At 45.0% G+C, this 19,029-nt stretch overlaps 1 protein-coding gene across 1 annotated transcript in view; it reads right to left on the reverse strand.

Annotated features, from left to right (window-relative positions):
- Positions 1-440: 440 nt before the first annotated feature.
- LanB1 (laminin subunit beta-1) overlaps positions 441-19,029 on the reverse strand; it is a 51,174-nt gene continuing 32,585 nt past the window's right edge. Inside the window, 14 exon segments of the mRNA XM_089552055.1 lie at positions 441-2,664; positions 4,962-5,118; positions 5,736-5,912; positions 7,090-7,231; positions 7,370-7,533; positions 7,990-8,178; positions 8,526-8,756; positions 9,452-9,645; positions 10,779-10,963; positions 13,541-13,721; positions 14,828-15,019; positions 15,892-16,128; positions 17,475-17,759; positions 18,484-18,647. Coding sequence (XP_089408181.1) covers positions 2,525-2,664; positions 4,962-5,118; positions 5,736-5,912; positions 7,090-7,231; positions 7,370-7,533; positions 7,990-8,178; positions 8,526-8,756; positions 9,452-9,645; positions 10,779-10,963; positions 13,541-13,721; positions 14,828-15,019; positions 15,892-16,128; positions 17,475-17,759; positions 18,484-18,647 — 2,638 coding nt within the window. The 3' untranslated portion in view covers positions 441-2,524.

The following is a 19,029-nucleotide window of genomic DNA, read 5'->3' on the forward strand; positions in this document are numbered from 1 at the left end:
GTTAAACAGCAACACACACTCGCACTGCACATCGTCTTCATCAACTAATACTGCATCAAACTAATACTTGTGCTTTGAAGTGCGCGGTGGTAGTGACAGAGAGATGTGTGCTGCATGTGTTGGCATGGCATGAACAACGTTGTGGCAGTAACATGGCCCTAGAGCACTACGTGTTGGCGTTGACAACATGCTGTAGAAACGCGGCACTGGAGCATAGGCCACTGGAGTACATCGAGCAATTTGGCATGGACGACGAAAAAGTTGGAAGACGCGTGTAACTGGATTCCTAGGTCAGTGGACACCTCAGTCCCGCTTTCAGGTACATCGCAGTGGTGTCCACTTGAAAAAACTGCTTTCGCACAATATTTCGTGCTTAGCAATGCCAAACCACAAGCCATTTCATTTGTCTTCCTCTTATCAGTTGAGAATATGAACGAAGATGCATTTTGGCACACGTTTCTTTTATTCCAACAACTATGGGCGGTCAACAAAGGCACTTTGTTCTCACCAGTGCAACGTTGAGCTGTGGGGAGCCGACCGCTCTTCACGGCACGCCGTGTTTACCTGGACAGCTGTGAACACACATCTTTTCATAGTTCTCTAAGATATGTAAGCATATACTCAAGCACAGGACGAAGACCTTGGTGTACAAAACTGAGAAAAAAAAAAGGAAACCACACTCCACACACACAGACGAATGAGCGAGCATACACTAAAGCGAGCATTAAATAAAACATGATGGAGGGCTCTCCTGTACTCCCAATGCAGGCACGTATGTGCACACAATGATGCAGTGCTTGAGTAAGTGGCAGTGGTACTGGCACGCAAGGTAGCCCTCCTTTGTGAACAAAAAAAAAGAGAAGAGTAGTCGACAAGTACACCAGGCTGAATGGCACTACACTAGGGAATAGCACGGGGAACTAGGGAACTACTCCAGGGAGTAGGGAAGAGCACTACAATAGGGAACAGGGAAGGAATAGCATGAGTTCATGTGTGCCAAAAACTTGAAACTCTTTGATTGCTTCAGCAAGAAATGAAGGTCACTTGGTGAACTTCCCACCAAAAATGTTTCTGCAAATCTTCTTGAGTGAAAAACTGCTGTGCCTTAGAGATTTTCGGCAATTATCAATTAAAAATAGCAGCAAGTTTTTCCCTTCCAATGTATGTGTATATTTCTAATCTGAAGCATGTTTCTGATAAGGGGAGTAATAATGATTAACATGTACTTGATTTAAAAAATCATCATTTGTGCAGTGTGACTTCTCAGCATCTTCTAGTAGTGGCACTATGAAGCAAACTGGACCTAGCGATCAATGTATCCGAAAGAGTATATAGCTAAAGAGGCGAACAACAACAACAACAAAACGAAAATTGCACTGCTCCGGTAGTGTGTAAAAATAGAACCCTGGTTTGCAAAGCTGTCTTGCTGCATGTCGAAACAGACTGAACGAACTACTGATGCCAGAATTCTTTTTTTATGCACTGCTGCTAACAGTTGTAGGCATATATTTTGATTATGTAGGTTGGCCTTGCTTAAATACATACAAATGAAAGTGAGGCAGCGAATTTTATTTTTTGTTTTATGCCTAGCTAGCAGCAAATTGTGTTGAGTAGGGTGGGAGTAAAATGAGTGGGGACACCAAAGCTGTTCTATTATACTCTCGCGACAGTATACTCGATAATAGCATGGACGGCTGGCTGGTGTTACATCACCGAGAACTCGGAAAGAAAGTGAATGCACTGTCAAGACCACACAGCCATCCTTCTTAGGCTTAAGCGCTGGCTCCTGACTTGCAGGACACTTCTGTCAAGTTTTAAAATTAAAATATAATCAAAGGAAGTAACAGCAGTAATTTCTTCTGCCTGTTTTATCACCTTGCAGTTTAGCTTGACGTGGATTTTTGCTGACTGCATGTTACTGCTGTCTTCGTGAAAGAAAGTCCTTCTGTATCTACAGTGAGTGTTACCTGATTTTAAAACATGCAGAAAATAAAAAAAAAAGTAACTGGTAGCGGTATAAGTTTTCCAGGAGACAGTGCTATGGTCAACTGAGTAAAAATGTTGCTGCTACTATTCTCTAGGCACAAAACAGTTTATGAAAGCTGTTGAAAATTTTATCAGCCATTCTGCATTCTGCACATTTATCCTTTAACAATGGCAGCAAAGTTAGCGAAGATGAAAAGTACTCCCACCCAAGAGACTCTGGCATCATTTCAAAAACAACAAATTTCGTTTTTTGTTACTTCACGTGTTAGCCTGTCATTTCAGAACAGTTTACCATTGTCTTAACTAGGGAAATTTTTCAGCCTAATCCATATTAAATCACTCTGGTCATCATACAGCCACCGGTGAAAGCAAAAAAAGACTAACGCTGGATGAGTACGATTCATGTGGGTGGCTGTTATCCAGGCTCGAAAATTTTCAGTTCGCGCCCCTCTAGAGGACAAGTACTATGCTGCCTTGAACTACGCAGCGAAAAACAAACCCCGAGCCGAGCATTTGGCATATGAGCGGCCCAGGAGTGTTAGTTCTGGCAGTCGCGGTGGAATTTTGATCGCTGCTCGATATTCTCCAAGTGCATCTTCATCTCTCGGCCCAGCTCATCCAAGATTTTGGAGTAGTCTTTCAGTCTCTGCTCGTTTTCGTCGAATTCATCTTCCATGCCTGCAGGGACATTGATTGTACAAGTTACACATGCAGCTTTCCAAAACACAGCAAAGAACCTGCTTCAAAAACCTTGAAATCAGATGATGTAGATATGCACAGTGCAGCAAACTCGATGGGATGCAGGAAGGAGGTCCAGACCACAGTTCCTAAAAAGACACTAAGGAAACTACACCCATTTTTTGTTCCCAGTGACTCTGTTGATATTTATCTGGCAGCAAAAGATGCAATTACCTATTGCTGTGAAAACTGTATTTACAAAATTGACAGGCAGTCATATAATGCGATGTGCCATGTCTGCATCACACACACACACGCACACACGCACCAGTGCACTTTTGTGGAAACATAGGCTATACTGCTGACGCAGAATTTTCCCACCATTCAATTCAAGCTCGTGTCTCAAGCCCGAAAGGGACTCTATCATCACTCTTTGGAATTGAATGGCAGTGCAGCATAAGTTCAAAAATCTGTTCACACGCAGCAGTTAGCTTATGAAATCAGCCGGTGGTGGTGATATACCTGTATTTTTCAGTGTTTCCTAGCTAACAGATGCTCTGTTTTCATTGAAATCAACCTCTTCGTCATAAGATCACTTTAATCTGTTCATAGATTCAATGAGTCTCCAAGGTAGTGTAGGTTATTAATAAGGGAGTAATTACTCATTGCCAATATCCCTCAAGAGAAAAGTATACAACAGCTGTATCTTACCGGTACTCACCTATGGGGCAGAAATGTGGAGGCTAACAAAGAGGGTTCAGCTTAAATTAAGGACAACACAGCGAGTTATGGAAAGAAAAATGATAGGTGTAACGTTAAGAGATCAGAAGAGGGCGGAGTGGTTGAGGGAACAAACGCAGATTAATGATATCCTAGTTGAAATCAAGAGGAAGAAATGGGCTCGGGCAGGGCATGTAATGCGAAGGCGAGATAACCGCTGGTCCTTAAGGGTAACGGAGTGGATTCCAAGAGAAGGCAAACGTAGCAGGGGACAGCAGAAAGTTAGGTGGGCGGATGAGATTAAGAAGTTTGCGGGGATACAGTGGCCGCAGCTGGCAAAGAACAGGGTTAATTGGAGAGACATGGGAGAGGCTTTTGCCCTGCAGTGGGTGTAGTCAGGCTGATGATGATGAATTACTCATTAACATCCACCCAAGCACAGCCAGATGGTTCCAAAGAAAACCTGTACAGCTTCCGCAGAAACGAGTAATTACTACCTTATAACTAATCTGTTCATACAGGCCAACTTCAATTTGACTTCAGTGTCTGGTTTGGTTTATGGGGTTTAACGTCCCAAAGCGACTAAGGCTATGAGAGACGCCGTAGTGGAGGGCTCCGGAAATTTCGACCACCTGGGGCTCTTTAACGTGCACTGACATCGCACAGTACACGGACCTCTAGAATTTCTCCTCCAAAGAAATTCAACCGCCGCAGCCGGGATCGAACCCGCGTCTTTCAGGTCAGCAGCCGAGTACCATAACCACTGAGCGACCGCGGCGGCCTGACTTCAGTGTCCATTTAAAACATAGTGACAATGGGCTACAATGACAAAACATTCAATGACCATCTGCAGCTGTACACCTAAGCGACCGTTAGATACAGGGCACATGGCGTATAGCTTACAGCACTAATCACAATGTTCAAAGTATGGCGACACCAAAATGCCACAGCAAAGCCTGCTGTGGCTTTCCCAGCGTGCAGTTCACGACTTTCAAGGAATGGCAGTTGAGGCAATGCTCTGCAGCTTACACTTTCTCTTCCTGTCTCACAGCGGAATTCTGAGCACACACGACTGCTTTCCCGCTTTTGCCTTCCCCTTCTCTACTGTAACACGCAACACTAGATCTTCTGCACCTCCGCGCCCACACATGTTGATTCCAGTGTCACGCGAGAACTCTCAGTCATCCCTGAATGCTGTCCTAGTTAGATTTGTGGAGCCCTGGTTGTGCCACTACCTATGGAAACAACCATCATTGCATTGCAGGGGTCATTTGTCACAGGAACCAACCTGTGACCATCGGGTGGTGCTCAGATGTGATTAAAGTTCGCACAAAGTGAAATGAACTCAACTGCAATTTTATCCAAAACCTGCCCTTGTGACGTAACTACTAGTCAATCAGGCACTTGAGTTTGAACTGAGCTCTGGCAGGTTCAAGTCAGGGTCTTTGCACAGACATATTTCGTAAACTCACCCAGGATAGTAGCCACTTACTTCAAGTACTTTATATGTACCTGTACAGCAAGACAAGGAATAGTCCAGCCTATGTTGCGGTTGAAACATGGCAAGCGAGCCTTACCTTGCAGTTGCTGGGCCTTGGAGCTGACATCTTCGGCTAGCTTTCGGGCTCGCTCACGCAGCTTCTCAGCCCTGTCCTTCATGTCTCCGCTGGCTGTCACCTGACCTCCCAGTTCTTTCACCACTCGATTGTACTCGGCCTCCAGTTCCCCAGCGTCCTACATTGCAACAATAACAAAAATCAAGTTCCAGATGACTTATTCACATTGCTTGAATGATATTAGTATTGAGAACCTATCGGTGAAGACAACAGCCCTGTTACATAGCTGCAGAGGTGGCGTGCAGTTAAGTATGACAAAAAGAAGCTCCTATGTTTTGTAGTGAAGAAACTTTCAGCGCATTAAATCAAAGCAGTATTCATTAAAATTTAAATTTTACTCAGTCCTTTGCGCAGGGTAAACACCGCTAGGAAAATATTCAGCAGGATGTTCTAACCTACGCAAAAACTCATAGGAAGGACGTCCCATCATGTTAATACAGAAATGTAGACAAATTGAATCAGTAAATCATCTTGCGAACATTTCTCCGTCCTTGCCCAAATAACAGGTCAACTCTTGTTTCAGTGATGTGGCTGGTAGAAACGTGGATCATAATGCATAAAAAACAAACTCCAGCAAAGTGCTGCTATCGAATAAAAATTCAGTGACGCAAGTACAAGTAGGTCAAAAATTTGAGTGAAGGAAGACACTAAGAAAGTGTGTAGCCAGTTATGAGTGAACAAAAGATTAACATTACATTCCAGATCACTCTCCCACTTCTGAAGAGAAGAGCGTACCTTGTGGGCCTGTCCTGCCATACGATCAGCACCCTTGGCCTCGTTGACTGCCTTGCGCGCGTCAAGGTTGTTTTGGGTGTACTGCTTCTTGAGCTCGGCCAGTCGATCCTGCAGTCCTCCCACCTGATCCAGCGATCGATTGGCCACTCCCTGGGCCTTGTAGGTAGCATCCTCGATCTGCAACGTGCAGAGATGGAAAACACCGAAGTCATAAAACAGGAACTAAAACTTGTTCTTTTGACGAAAACATTTCCGCCATGAGCGCTGTTCCTGCTTTTAGTAACGTGTTTTTATGCTGCGCCTACTTTCTCTTTAGTCAATACAACTAACAGCTTTGCACTTTTGCTCTTTAGCAGTTATGTGCAACTTCTTTGTGATTAGTGTAAACGTTTTGTTTGTATTTCAAACATTTTTTTGGAGCAGCATGGATTGCAGTTCCTTCGCACATTTATTAATACACAGGAGGTTTTGATGCAGTTCCCGACTACACGACCTCCTTCCAGATAACCTATCTCCAACTGCTGCATCATATGAACAATAAATATTTTCTCATTCTTCTATTTGAAAGGCACAGTTCAACACACAGGCAATTATGGCAGTCAGCTTCTCTGAGCACTGACGCTCAGGAATTTGCACTATGGAATGCAACAAACAGCGTCCATGACACTACTATTTGAATGGGTACGTGCTTGCGCGAAGAAGACGGGACAGAACAAAGGAACACACATGACATATACAGAGCGCAAGCACGCACCCGTCTTCTTCAAGAGTTTTACTTGGACACTACTATGCATTTGTTTCCATCTTGAATAAGAGATCATTCAGTTATTGCATGCGCACAGGGAAGATGAACAGGTATTAAGAAGCTTTCCATTTCCAATGGCTCAATGATACTCACAATGAAGTGGCAAAGCTAACACAGCCTCATTTCCTAAGCATTGTACCAATATTTTCTTCCTCTACCTGATTATACCGCCATGCAATCATGTACATGCATTTCCCTCTCCTGCAAGTTACGGTACCAGAAACTTTAGGAGAGGCACAGCACTTAAACGAAAAAAGAAAACATATTGGTCTCCTTTTCACCAGGTAATCAGCGATATGCTGCAGAAATGAGAATTAAAAGTAGTCAGTATGCTTGGTCTACTGACACAGTTTCCTGTTGATTCCAGTTTATTCCCAGTTGGCTCCGAGTTGACTCCAACTGACACTCAGCTGGCAACCAGCTGGAATCAACTGGGAATTGTTCCTTAAGCCAGTTTGACCACTTATGATTTTCATCTGGCCCTGCCGCAGTATTACTTGACATATAGCTCAAAGTTGCTTGTTAAATGGGAACGAAAGAGAGACTTGCCTGAGCGAGATCTTCGTCGGCGGTGTTGATGTGTTGGCGAGCCTGATCAATGGCCTGCTTGGCTCTGCCTTGAGCTTCGGCCGCATCGTCCAGGTTTTGCAGGACCTCTTTAGCAGTGTCCAAAATCTTGTTGGCCATTGTTCTGTGAGAATAGCAGCATGAAACAGAGATCTATGAGTATGCGTGTTTTCATATATGAAGGAGGAAATCAGTTTGTTCAATGCCAGCGTGATCTGCCTGATTTCACTTCAACCAGCCCATCTCATCAATATTGGCGTACCTTGCACGATCAGCCTGAGCCTTCAGATCCTTGGCAAGCCTGAGGTCGTCGCCAGTTTCCCTCAAGATGGCATCGATATCAGTCAGGCTGGCTATCGTGTTGTTGATCTCTCTCGCCAACTCTCGGATCTGCTCCGGCTCCAAGGAGATGGAGAGACCAATGCACTGCATGAAAGGCAAATGGACATTGTTGAAAACATGATGTCCATGAAGCAGCGAAGGAACGAAACAATCATTCACTCAGCTGTTTGCAATGTTCATGTGAGAAAGATGCAAGTTATAAAAGGTTCTCAGCTTTTCTGTTTAACAGGACTGCACGTGCTACAACTTTTCAGATTACCATTCAACACATCCAGTAAATGGCATCACCTGACTGCTTTGCACTACTTAATAACTTGCTTTTGCTCCCAACTAAGCCCTTTGCACTTACGTTTTTAACTTTTATAAAGTTGCAAGAGATCCAAATAATTAATAGCCGCAAATTCTTTACAACATGCATTCTAACAGTAGTCAGTGCTACCCACTCCTGTCAACCATATGAAGTTGGCATTCCTCATTCCAGCTGCTAATTTGTTTCCTGTAGAGCTCTCCCCAGGCACCGCTAATTTTCAGCTTGTGTACCTCTTCGGCGAGCACTCGGATTTCAGCAGGTCGTGCTCCCACTTCGCTCAGGAATTTGTCAATGCGATCCAGCAGGTCTTGCAGGTCTGTGCTGACATCCTCCGACTGGTTCTTGGCCATTTGGGAGCGCTCGAAGGCCTTTTTCGCTTCCTCAAGGGCCCGCTGGGATTCCTTTTCAGCTGAACCAACCTACGTACACAAAGGAGACAAGTAAACATGTTAGACAAACACCTACGGGCTTAAGAGCAGACTTGTTCCCATGCCCTTCTTTCTTCTTTATTGACCTATCTATACATAAACATGTAGGCTGAGCAAAGACAGATGGACATAGATACTAGAACGCCAACTTTCCCATCTCAAGAAAAAGCACACAAAAGCACATGAGCTGAGCCAAAATTAAGTGAGCATTTCACATACATAGGCTTTTTGACACATTTTCTAGCATGCTAGCCATTTCACAGTTGGCAGCATCGGAAACTTAGCTGCTCCTATCATGTTTTGTGCAGCAATATTGACTGTCAACTGTTGTCACTTACCGCAGCAAACAGTTCTCGGGCGTCTTTCTCTTTTTTGGCAAGAATCTGGTTGGCATCCAAAGCCACCATGAGGGTGTTGTTGGCACGGGTAAGAGCACCTTCTTCACAGCCCAGTCCACCACAGTGGTTGCATCCGGCACCTCCGCATAGCGCGTCGCAGCGGTCAACGGTTCCTCGTCTGAAGCAGACGAGCTCGTTGACGTCCGAGATTTGGTCCTCCAAGTCAGCCACCTGCATTGGTGTGTGATGTTTACTCGCTTTCAGTGTTCAGACGTGTGCTCTGTTACAGCCGTTCTCAACCACGAATGTGTCAGGGACCTCTTGAGCGCCAGCGATAGCAACTGAGGGACTGAAGAGAGTGGGGATAGGAATGTTATGATAACAGAGGACCTGTTATGCGTCTTGTGACTATGAAACGGGTTTGTTTTACGGGCATACAAGAAACAGCAAATAAAATAAACAACTACATCCCTTCAAAAGTTAACCTATTTGCTGTGTTGCTACTTTGCGCAGTGAACTTCTGAGCAGTTGCTTTTAAAGCATGCAAGTTCCCAAAGAGACCAGATTCAATTTATGCGCTTCACTTGTGGAAATCTTGTCACAGAGCCAAGAAATGTGCCAGTGGGAGGCTTCAGTGATGACCACAACATCCAAGAACCAAAAACGGTCTGTACAAGGCCCCAATTAAAAAAATACTGGTCTAGGCAAAGAAGCTGACATTAGCCCACCATTCAAGGTGTTATTGAATCTTATTGCTCTGCACATGCAGGTAACACAAACATGCACATGCATGCATGCACAGGCACGCAGGTGCACATGCGTGCATGAACATGTTCTCTGCATTTTATGCTCTTCTGTTCTTTTGGTGCCGAAACTCTACCATTGGTAAACGAGAAGTGAAGTCGCTGTATGCCACAGATGCCCACCTCCTGCTGAAGTTTGCGGAGAGCGCTTTCATTCTCCTGGTATGTGGCATTGTATCTGCTGGCCGCCTGTTCCAGCGTTCGCTCGGTCACCCGGCGCGTGCCTTGTGACTTGGAGATGTCATCCTGTGCTCCGCGCACCTGCATCTCGGCTGCCTGCGATCGCTTCTGGGCTTCCCTCGTAATGTTCAGCGCACCTGCAAGGGAGTGTAACGTTAACAAATGTACCACCATGACGTCCTTGAATCACATGATCACTCCGATGCTGTATTAAGCTTCTACTTGTTTCTCAAGGCTCACGAGAAGCTGCCAGGGAAAGGACAGGAAAAAGAGCTGCTTCCCAATCACTTTTTTACCATAGCCTACTCTCTTCCATGATTTATTCCAATCTATAGGCTAAACATTTGAGTTGTACAGGAGGGACTTCATATCGCACAACTGGATAAGCAAACGATGACCCAAGAAAAGACATCAAGAGAACAATCTTGTAAGAAATACAAGCATGACGGTACCGTTTTCAAATCAAGACACTCGTATTACATTTCTGACAGCAGCAAGAACATAACATGACATTTGCACTTGTACCTCATATTGCAGACATTTAATGGGTCTAATGGACATTCATGCCCAACATTCAGCATGAAATGCTATCAAGCAATTAATTCTCACTGCTGATGTAAAGCACAATTATAAAGGTGTCACAATGACTGGGTAGCACAATTATAAAGGTGTCACAATGACTGGGTAATCCGTAGCTTTGTGCCAAGTGGTGCCAAGCAAAGAAACCTTGCAGAGTGGTTCAGCATCATTACTACTGTGCACAAGCTAGATATGCTATCTCAGGTGCCACAGGAAATTACCATGGCACATTCCTATTCTGCAAGCTACTATATAATCCGATGCAATTCAAGAGCAGACCAGCAGATGCCCTTCAAAAGAGGCCCTCCATCCAATGCCATCGACTGTTTCTCATGACGCCGTAGTTAATGCGACTAAGCCGTGGTTAATCTCTTTTCATATGGCAACCTCTGCAATGTTGCGCTAGCAGGCCCAGATGGATCAAAGACAATGTCATGAGAATCGGTCAACGCCACTGGCCGGAAGGCCTTATTTGAGAAGCATTTGCCGCTTCACTCTTCACTTGTATAGGACTACAGTTCGATCTGTCGAACTATCTATCACTGAATCTGACGGTCCCAGTGATCGACAGGTTCTCAAATTTAAGAAAAGTTGATTTTAGTCTAAATAAATACGCCTTTAGAAACCTGTGAAACATTGCTTCTAAGCATTTTAAGCGCATCGATTTTGCTCCTGGTTGGGTACCCCTTACCTTCGACATTTGCTTCCTGCAGGGCGGTGGTGTTTTCCCGCAGAGCCTTGGCGTCTCTTCCGAGTGCCTGGGCTCGGTCATGGAGGCTGGCAAGCATCAGGTTGGCCGCGAACGAGCGCTGTGTCACGTTGCCCGACCGGTCGCCGATTTCCTCCAGCTGCATCTGGCTTTCGGTCAGGTTTCGCCTGCAGAGGGCAGAAGGTGCAGTCATATGCCCTGTTATTAGTCTCTGTTTGGCATACAGTCGATCCCAGACGTATTGAACTCGAAGGCGATCGCGAATAGTTCAACGCTTATCTGTAATCTAGAAGCAAGAATATGTTGCGCTCATGCTAGTGACATGCTTCTTGTAGCACCCGCTGGCGTGCTAGCAGAGCGCTGCTTCCAGGCCTAGCCTACTTCGCATCAAAACAGCAGCGGATGGACCTTCGGGCCGGCCATTGCCTATGATCTAGTCCTGTTAACAACACAGTAAGATAGAATATTCCCTCATCAAAATTAAAATACAGTTTTGGTTTCCGCAACGCCTTCGGCAGCAAAGCAAGCAAATCATGCTAGATGAGTGCTTTCGCTTGACTTCGATCAGTAGGAAGGCTTGATCAGTGTGCACCGAATGCGCCTTTTTTCACACGAAAGCAGTGTGGAAAATGAGTATGAGACACCGAAGCACACACCACTTCACTTCTCCATGTGGTTTTACAGCACTAGTGCTGCCAGCAGGCATTCAAGGTCAAGCAGCCGATCTGTCTCCACGCACAAAAAGTGATCGCAGGAGAACCTTTAGGAGAAGCACCATTTGCAGAGGTGCAGCGCTATTCAATATATCGAATGTTCCGCTGAATGGGAGCTTGCTAAACATAAACAACAAAGCTATACTTTTGCATGAAGTTTTCAAGCAGGCAATGTTCTGCTTGTTCAATAAAGACAGTAATTCCGTATACTAGCTGGGATCGACTGTATTGTTACTCCTCACCAGCGGTTCTCAAATATGGTTCTGCACACATTTTGGTCCTCTAGGAGACATTCCTTAATTTCCTGAAGATGAGCGGATGGTAAGGGCATCTCTTTTCAAACAGCATGATGATAGGGGCCACTGTGCTCAGTAAAGCTCTTGCTTATTAAGAAAACCCCCACTACCATTCTCGAAACAAGGAAAGATCAAACTTTTTTCCAGCATGTAAGAAGAACGGTCAACATACTACTCTCAGTAGTGGGAAGGGTGTGTGAGAAAAGGCGGCCTCTACAAAGAAGGGTTGGAAGTTAAATAAAAAGGAAAAAAATGTACAAGCAGAAAAGAAAGCCTCGAAGCTTGGTACTGCTCTGAAAGGCAAGGCAATGGACTGAACATGCTTTTCAATGTCCGTCCGAGGATAATGTCAGACTATACTGAACAACTGCTCATGAAATACACAACCTAGCAGAATAGACACGATTTCAATTCTGTACCTAACACAAGCATGTCCATTCAGTTTTGCCATTCAATCAAATAAAATGTGCAGGGCCTTATCAGAGCTTCAAGAACCCTAAAAAACACGTTTTCAAGAATGCCAAAGGGTTTGAAACTCCTATTAAAAAATAACTGCTCTTGACTTTTCACACTGTGCATTTTTCAATTGAGCATTCAATTTCCATACATTTCATTTTGTGCATTCTCAGTTTCATGAATTTGTGAGCTCCCCAGTGTGAGCTCCCCAGAATAATATAAGGCATGACAATTTTCATACTCAGGGGCACAAAGTCTCTCAATTTGTGGACAGAGTTAGTGTAACGAATAATAAAAAAAAGGTTAATGGCTGGACCAGTCTTGAAGGGACACTGAGGAGAAATTGAAGTTGGCTTGTATCGGCAGAATACCAGCTCCTGATTGCAAAAACGCCACTCATACTGACAACAAAGCTCTTGTAACGTATAAAAGAGCAAGAACCAAAATACAGGTATCGCCGCCACAGGCCAAACTCGCAAGTACAAGCGTGATGACGTCATAGGACAAAGCAGTGTTGCTAGAACCAATAGTTCTAGCAACTCTAGGACCCGAGAAGCCACAAATCACTGAGGCGCAGCCAATGCATGCGCAAATCTCCTTGACGTCGCCAGATGGCGTCACGTGCCCGGCAGCTACGCGCGCGCCTGAAGCATCGGGACCAATCAGCGCCTGCTCAGCGGCGTTAGGGGGACTCCCGGTATTCCGCTAGCGGTAACAAGGTACACGGTATGCTAAAGGTGTCTATTTGCGAGAACTTCATTGACGACTTTGAGAACGGGATCCATCGTAACGCTGGCAAAACGCCAGTGCAAACGTAAGCGAAGCGACTGCAGCGACGGCCGCAATAGCCGATAGATGCCTTCAACATGCGGCCGGCGGTAGCTTCAACATGCTGCTAGGCCGCACTGCTGGCCTGCAGAAATCACGGAGTCTGCATTACGTCATGTGCACGTCATGTTTCACGTCACTTAGTCCTGTGTCGTCATAGGAGAATCCCAAGTTTGAATCAGAGCGGTGGGAAAAACTTCGAATCCAAATTTCTTAGAAATAAATGCATCTTTCGCTGCCGGCCAAGTGGCAACAAAGCCATGACATGCCGAACTATCGGATTTTGCTATAAAAAAAATATTAATTGTGCTCTCCTCACTGTCCCTTTAAAGAAATTAAAGCCATTGTGGTTTTTGTGCACAGTCCTTTCCTAAACATCCTGAATAATTCTTTCATCAATGGTTGATGGTTCCAAGCTTCCACAGACATGAGAGAGGACACAAAAACTGACCGAATCTCTTCAATGAGCGACTGCCTGTCCATGAGGTCAAGACCAGTGATGTTGGCCCCCTTGAGAATCTGCTCCACGTCGTGCAGTTTGTCTTCCATCTCTTGGAACTCTCGCGTGTAGACACCTGTCGTTCCCTGCTGCTTGATCTGCCGTGCCGAGTTGATCATGTTCTGTGTTTCCTCTGCCAAAGGAAAACAACCACACACACACAAGTAAACAAAAAGCTGTTCTTGGAGGTTTGAAAAAAGCCTGTCTATTCAGTTTTATTCTACTTCAATTTCAGCACAAACAGCTATGACAACCACCTGCCTGCATGATGCATCTTGTAAACTGCAAGTGAACAGTGAGTTTTGACTGGAGGTTCTAATTCAGAGATATCAGGTTAACCTTCCTCTATTATCTTAGGGGGGGAGCCTGGTTTTGAAAAGAAAATTTTGTTAATCTGGTCATAGTTATGAAATTTTCAGGGCACATGTGTTTTCGTGTGCCGATTCTTAATATGTCATTTAATTTCATGTAAAACAATTCCTTCAGCACTTATGCAATTTTTATGCAAGTATTTTGCAAAGAGTTTTGAAGAAAATTTGCTGCGGGAAACTCGCCAAAATGTATGCCATTGGGTTCTCTGATACCAAGGAATGCAATAAGGGAAAAATTACCATCCTGGCTATCATAGAACTTGAGTTATAGGGTACTGAAGCTGCCACTTCAGAAACAGGAATGCACACTTTTCTTCTCATTTCTGAAGTGACAACTTCAAAACCCTATAACTTAAGTTCTATGATAGGCAGGAAGATAATTTCACCCTTATTGCATCCCTTGGTTTCAAGAGAACCCAATGGCACACATTTCGGCAAGTTTCCCACAAGAAATTTTTTTCAAAGCTCTTCACAAAATACATGCATAAAAATTACATAAGTGCTCAAAGAATTGTTTTACATGAAATTAAATAATCGGCACACAGAAATACATATTCCCTGAAGATTTCTTCCCTGTGACTTCATTAATAAATTTTTTTTTTCAAGACCAGGCTCCCCCTTAGAACTAAATTTGTCTCTTGATTCAACATTAAAATACTACAACATATCTCATGGGTTCCAACTCCACTCAGGAAATAACTAAATAACTAAGAAAAAGAAGAAATATGAAGACAGTGTAATGTGGTGCTCGTATGAACTTGACAGTTACTAAGATGAACCTGACAGCAAGTGCTAGCAAATAGGTTAAAAGAAATTAGAGGGCCCAGCTATCAAATAAAGCTGCCCCACATATTGCTTGTTTGATTACCGCGCAGTTCCTGGATGATGCGGTCCCAGTTGTCGAAGCACTCCCCACAGGGCTCACAGTACGGCGCCCGTCCCGTGAAGCCACGTGCACACTGTTCACAGCGGTCGCCCGCCACTCCGGGAATGCAGACGCAGGTGCCATTGTTGCGATGGCACTGGCTGGTCGCTGCCCCGGGAACATTGCACTCGCAGGCTGTCGGGAGAGACGGTGAAAGAGAGTTAGCCACTCGCAGAATGGAAAGGTAACTCATGCGTCTTGGTGTATACACTGTACACTTCGGTCTAAAACTATCATCTCTGCAAAAGCTGCATCCCACTACATGTCCGCTATATGCACGTGCCTATAAGAAAACAGAATAGGCAGTTGAAATAATCGAATTAATAAGTACAGCTGGAAAACAAGCAACACTAATACACAGCTGCTTTTGCAAAGCCGCATTCTTTTCTAAATTCACCCACATGCACACTGCATGCAAAACAGCTATACAGACACATCCGCTCATGCGAATTGTCACTGAAACATGGCATGTAGTTGCCCTACTCTTATGTGACCCCCAAAATGCAGTAAACTTTCTTGTTAATGCACAGCGCTCTCCTTGACTGCATAAGTTTTCATAACTAGCATGTCATAGAGGTACTGTCATCATTGGCAAAGAACTTTACATATGCACATCTCTTGTACAAGATGCTCTGATGAATGATTGGGAAAAAACTGTTCACACTGCAAGATAAGCTGCATTTCTTATCGTGGAGTATGCAAAGATTGCATTTCCGTTTGCATGCAAAAAGAGAAAAATCCAGACTTTGTTTTTCAGTGGGGCTAAAAAGTGGTAAGAATGGATGGCTACATGATTATACCTCACAGGAGGAAACAACAAGAAACAAGGAGGAAACAAGAAAAGGACTAGGCTGCACTATATCTGATATGTCATCCCCCCCCAACCCATCGGCACTGAGCTAGCACTGAACCATCTAATCCACCAAGTTTCTACTCTGCAGGCTTATGCATACCAATCCACTATTTCAAAGCATTCAAAACGCAAAAAGAATTCTAAGTATGCTCACGGTAGCAGCGGACGCGAGGGTCACCCCAGTGGTTGTCCTGACACTGATTACACTGTCGCCCTCCATGGCCTGGCTTGCACGGACACTGGCCGTCGAACTCATTGCACTTCAGCTCGTAGGAGCCCAGGGGGTCACAGCCACACTCCTCGCAGCCTTCTCCGCTGGCGATCTTCCAGTAGTTGGGGGCGCACCGATCGCAGGAGAGCCCCACCACGTTCGGCAGACACGGGCATTGGCCTGTGCAACATGGGTGCAGAAGTGTGTGTGAAGAAGAACATGAATGACCACACAAATCAGAGCGACACTTTGATGCTAACATGTTATCATAAGCTTCCCACAATGAGGAGAAATGTTGCCTTGCTTTGTTAGCATTTGCCTCAGTCGGTTCATGCAAAAGCATGGCAAGTAAAACGAGCTACCTGCTATACAACTAGCGGACGAGCGATAGATGCTCAAACAAAAATTGGCATCAGCAACGATGTATTACCACCATCAAAACTGCCACAGGAAACATTACCATACAGTAGTGATATTGAAAGAAGCATGAAAGGCGCAAGGACAGAGTAAGGATTGGCTGGAAAATACCACAGCCTGGATGTTGTCTCTCTTGATGTGATAGTGCCTACAGCAGCTGACAGTAGTTCCGCTTTAATAAGACAAAAGTCGAGAACAAAGCACCAAATAAACATTACAGGAGGCCCTCAGGTCAATGCCATCCAGTCAACTGTCGCAGTCAACTGCCCTGCAGCTGCCATGGCCTGTCAAGCAGGTAGGAGGTGATTGATCATGACATCACAACTACAAGTCGACACCTCTGGTTGGAGGGCCCCCTTTGAGAGGCGTCTGCTGCTTCATTCTTGAATTGTATTCAACTAAAAGACAATGCACGTCTAACTTTTAGACTTCCTTTATGTTCTGAATACTTAGTGTTCTAAGCTCCTCTTAGACATTATTCACGTAGCATGTTCGCTAAGAATAGCTTGTGTTCTGAGCTCAACAGCAAATTTTCGCATGGCTACTTGCTCCGAAGCCACATGATTGCAGTAAAAGGCTAAGGCAGCGATATGTGCCATCGAAATCATGAAGAAGCATCTGGGTGGTCAGTGGTAACTCTGACAGTCAAGAGGACGGGCTGATTTGAAGTCCTCCCATAAAACTCAGTTAAAACTCGTTACATCTCGTCTTTGAGACCTGTGGAACCCCAACTTGAATTATACACTCGGCCCTTGGCAATTTCAGAGCAAAGGGAGACTGAAAATTTGCCTTAATATGGAATTCGAATCAAGCAAAGCCTTTCTGATGCTTGCTGTTGGGCTAGTTGACACACTGTCAACAATAGAATACACAGCACTAAAAAAACGCGGATGACACAAAAGAACGACACGGACAGCACATGTCAGTGTCATTGCCTCGCGTCGTCAAAGATTTTAGCACTTTGCATTTTCACCCTTGAAACTTGACAAGAGTGCTCATGCTGTCTGCAACTCTCGGTCTAGCGTTTTTCGCGCTAATTTTACAATTAATCAACCAACTAGCCCAGCTTCATGCTCTGCTCGGCAACAGTCACAGTTCACCGCACCCACCTGTGATGGGGTCACAGTGCCCCTGGCTGGTGTCCTGGCCGAGGAGGTTGCACACGCACTCCATGCACTGTTGACGCGAGGCGTTCCCATAGTGTCCCGGCTTGCAGCGTTCGCAGTGGGGGCCCTCTGTGTTGTACAGGCACCGCAGGCAGGCTCCCGTGCGTGAGTCACAGTTCCCTGGCTGGGTTTCGTCGACATTGCCGCTGCATTCGCACCGCCGACACGAGCCACCGGGCATGTTGGGCTCACCGTAGTAGTTGTTGGCACAGCGGTCACACCGCTCACCTGTTCCAAAGGAAGGAATGAAAAGGAAGCGTGAATTTCGATGGAGGTGAAATTCTAGAGGCTCGTGCACTGTGAGATGTCACAGGTAGTCGAAATTTCCAGAGCCTTTCACTGCGGCGTCTCTCTCATGGCTCATGGTGGTTTAACGTCCCTCGCTTTGGGACGTTAAACCACCATGAACAATAACACTTTCCTTTTGGCAAGAAAGCCAGCTAACCAAGTCATTTTACTTCCAGCAATGAAAAAATAACCATTAAGGTCTAAGAGAAGCTGAGTAGTATGGTTTTGTATTAATTTTTAATTTTGAAGAAGCTACAACACAATGAGATTTGATTACAGTGATCAGTGTTAACTTAGAGTGCATGAAGTTTTTTTAACTGAATCAAGAGTTCATTATGTTCATCTCCCATTCAAAAACCAGTCTTCATAATGAAACACAGCTACACAAAAGCCACCAATGAAAAAACTAGATCTAGCAAATTACCAAAAATAACATTTCCTTTTTTTACTTCTGACAGTTTAATTCTGACAAGAGTCTCTGCTTTACCAAATCACACATGTGGTCAGCGTTGCAGAAAATGTAAAAAAATAATAATCAGAGCATAAAAACTGAGCTTGAAGGGCTACAAGAACAAGGCTGCTTGAGAAGGCATATTAATGCAGTATGACCACAAATGACATTTTTGCACACAAGGTATGCATGCAAATCTTGACGTGAACTTGCCTATGTATCCCTGAGCACAGTGACAGATAACATTGCCAGTGCGTGGGTCCAGGTCACAACTGGTGGCGTGGTTCACGCCACTGTCCGCAGTGCCGGGGCATGGGCATGGGCGGCACGGGATGTCCACTCCGTAGCGGGGGTCCCCATAGTAGCCAGTCTCGCACCTGCACGCATCCACAAGCTCAGACCACTTGCTAGGTGTTGGTAGGTGCAACCTGCCTCATATTGAAGCTGCAGCGGACGGTTCTTTGGAATTAGCTACTGCCTATGATGAAATGTATAATCCGGTTACTGGTACACTATAAATGAAATAATCACCCGTTAAAATTAAGTTGCAGTTGGCTTCCGTGGTGCCTTCAGCAGAAAAGCATGCCAGACGAGGGCCGCCGCTAGGGTTTCGTTAGGTCGGCATCACCGCATGACAGCGATGGGGCATGGGAAATGATGGAAAATGAGTATGAGAGGTTGAAGGCCACCCTCAAGCACAGTACATGTCCACGTCATCAAGAGTTTCACAGAGGTAGTGCTACCAACCAACAGGTGCCC

This window comes from Amblyomma mixtum, chromosome 7 (genome assembly GCF_055824585.1).
Source record: "Amblyomma mixtum isolate Tamu chromosome 7, ASM5582458v1, whole genome shotgun sequence".
In the NCBI taxonomy this organism is placed as follows: domain Eukaryota; kingdom Metazoa; phylum Arthropoda; class Arachnida; order Ixodida; family Ixodidae; genus Amblyomma; species Amblyomma mixtum.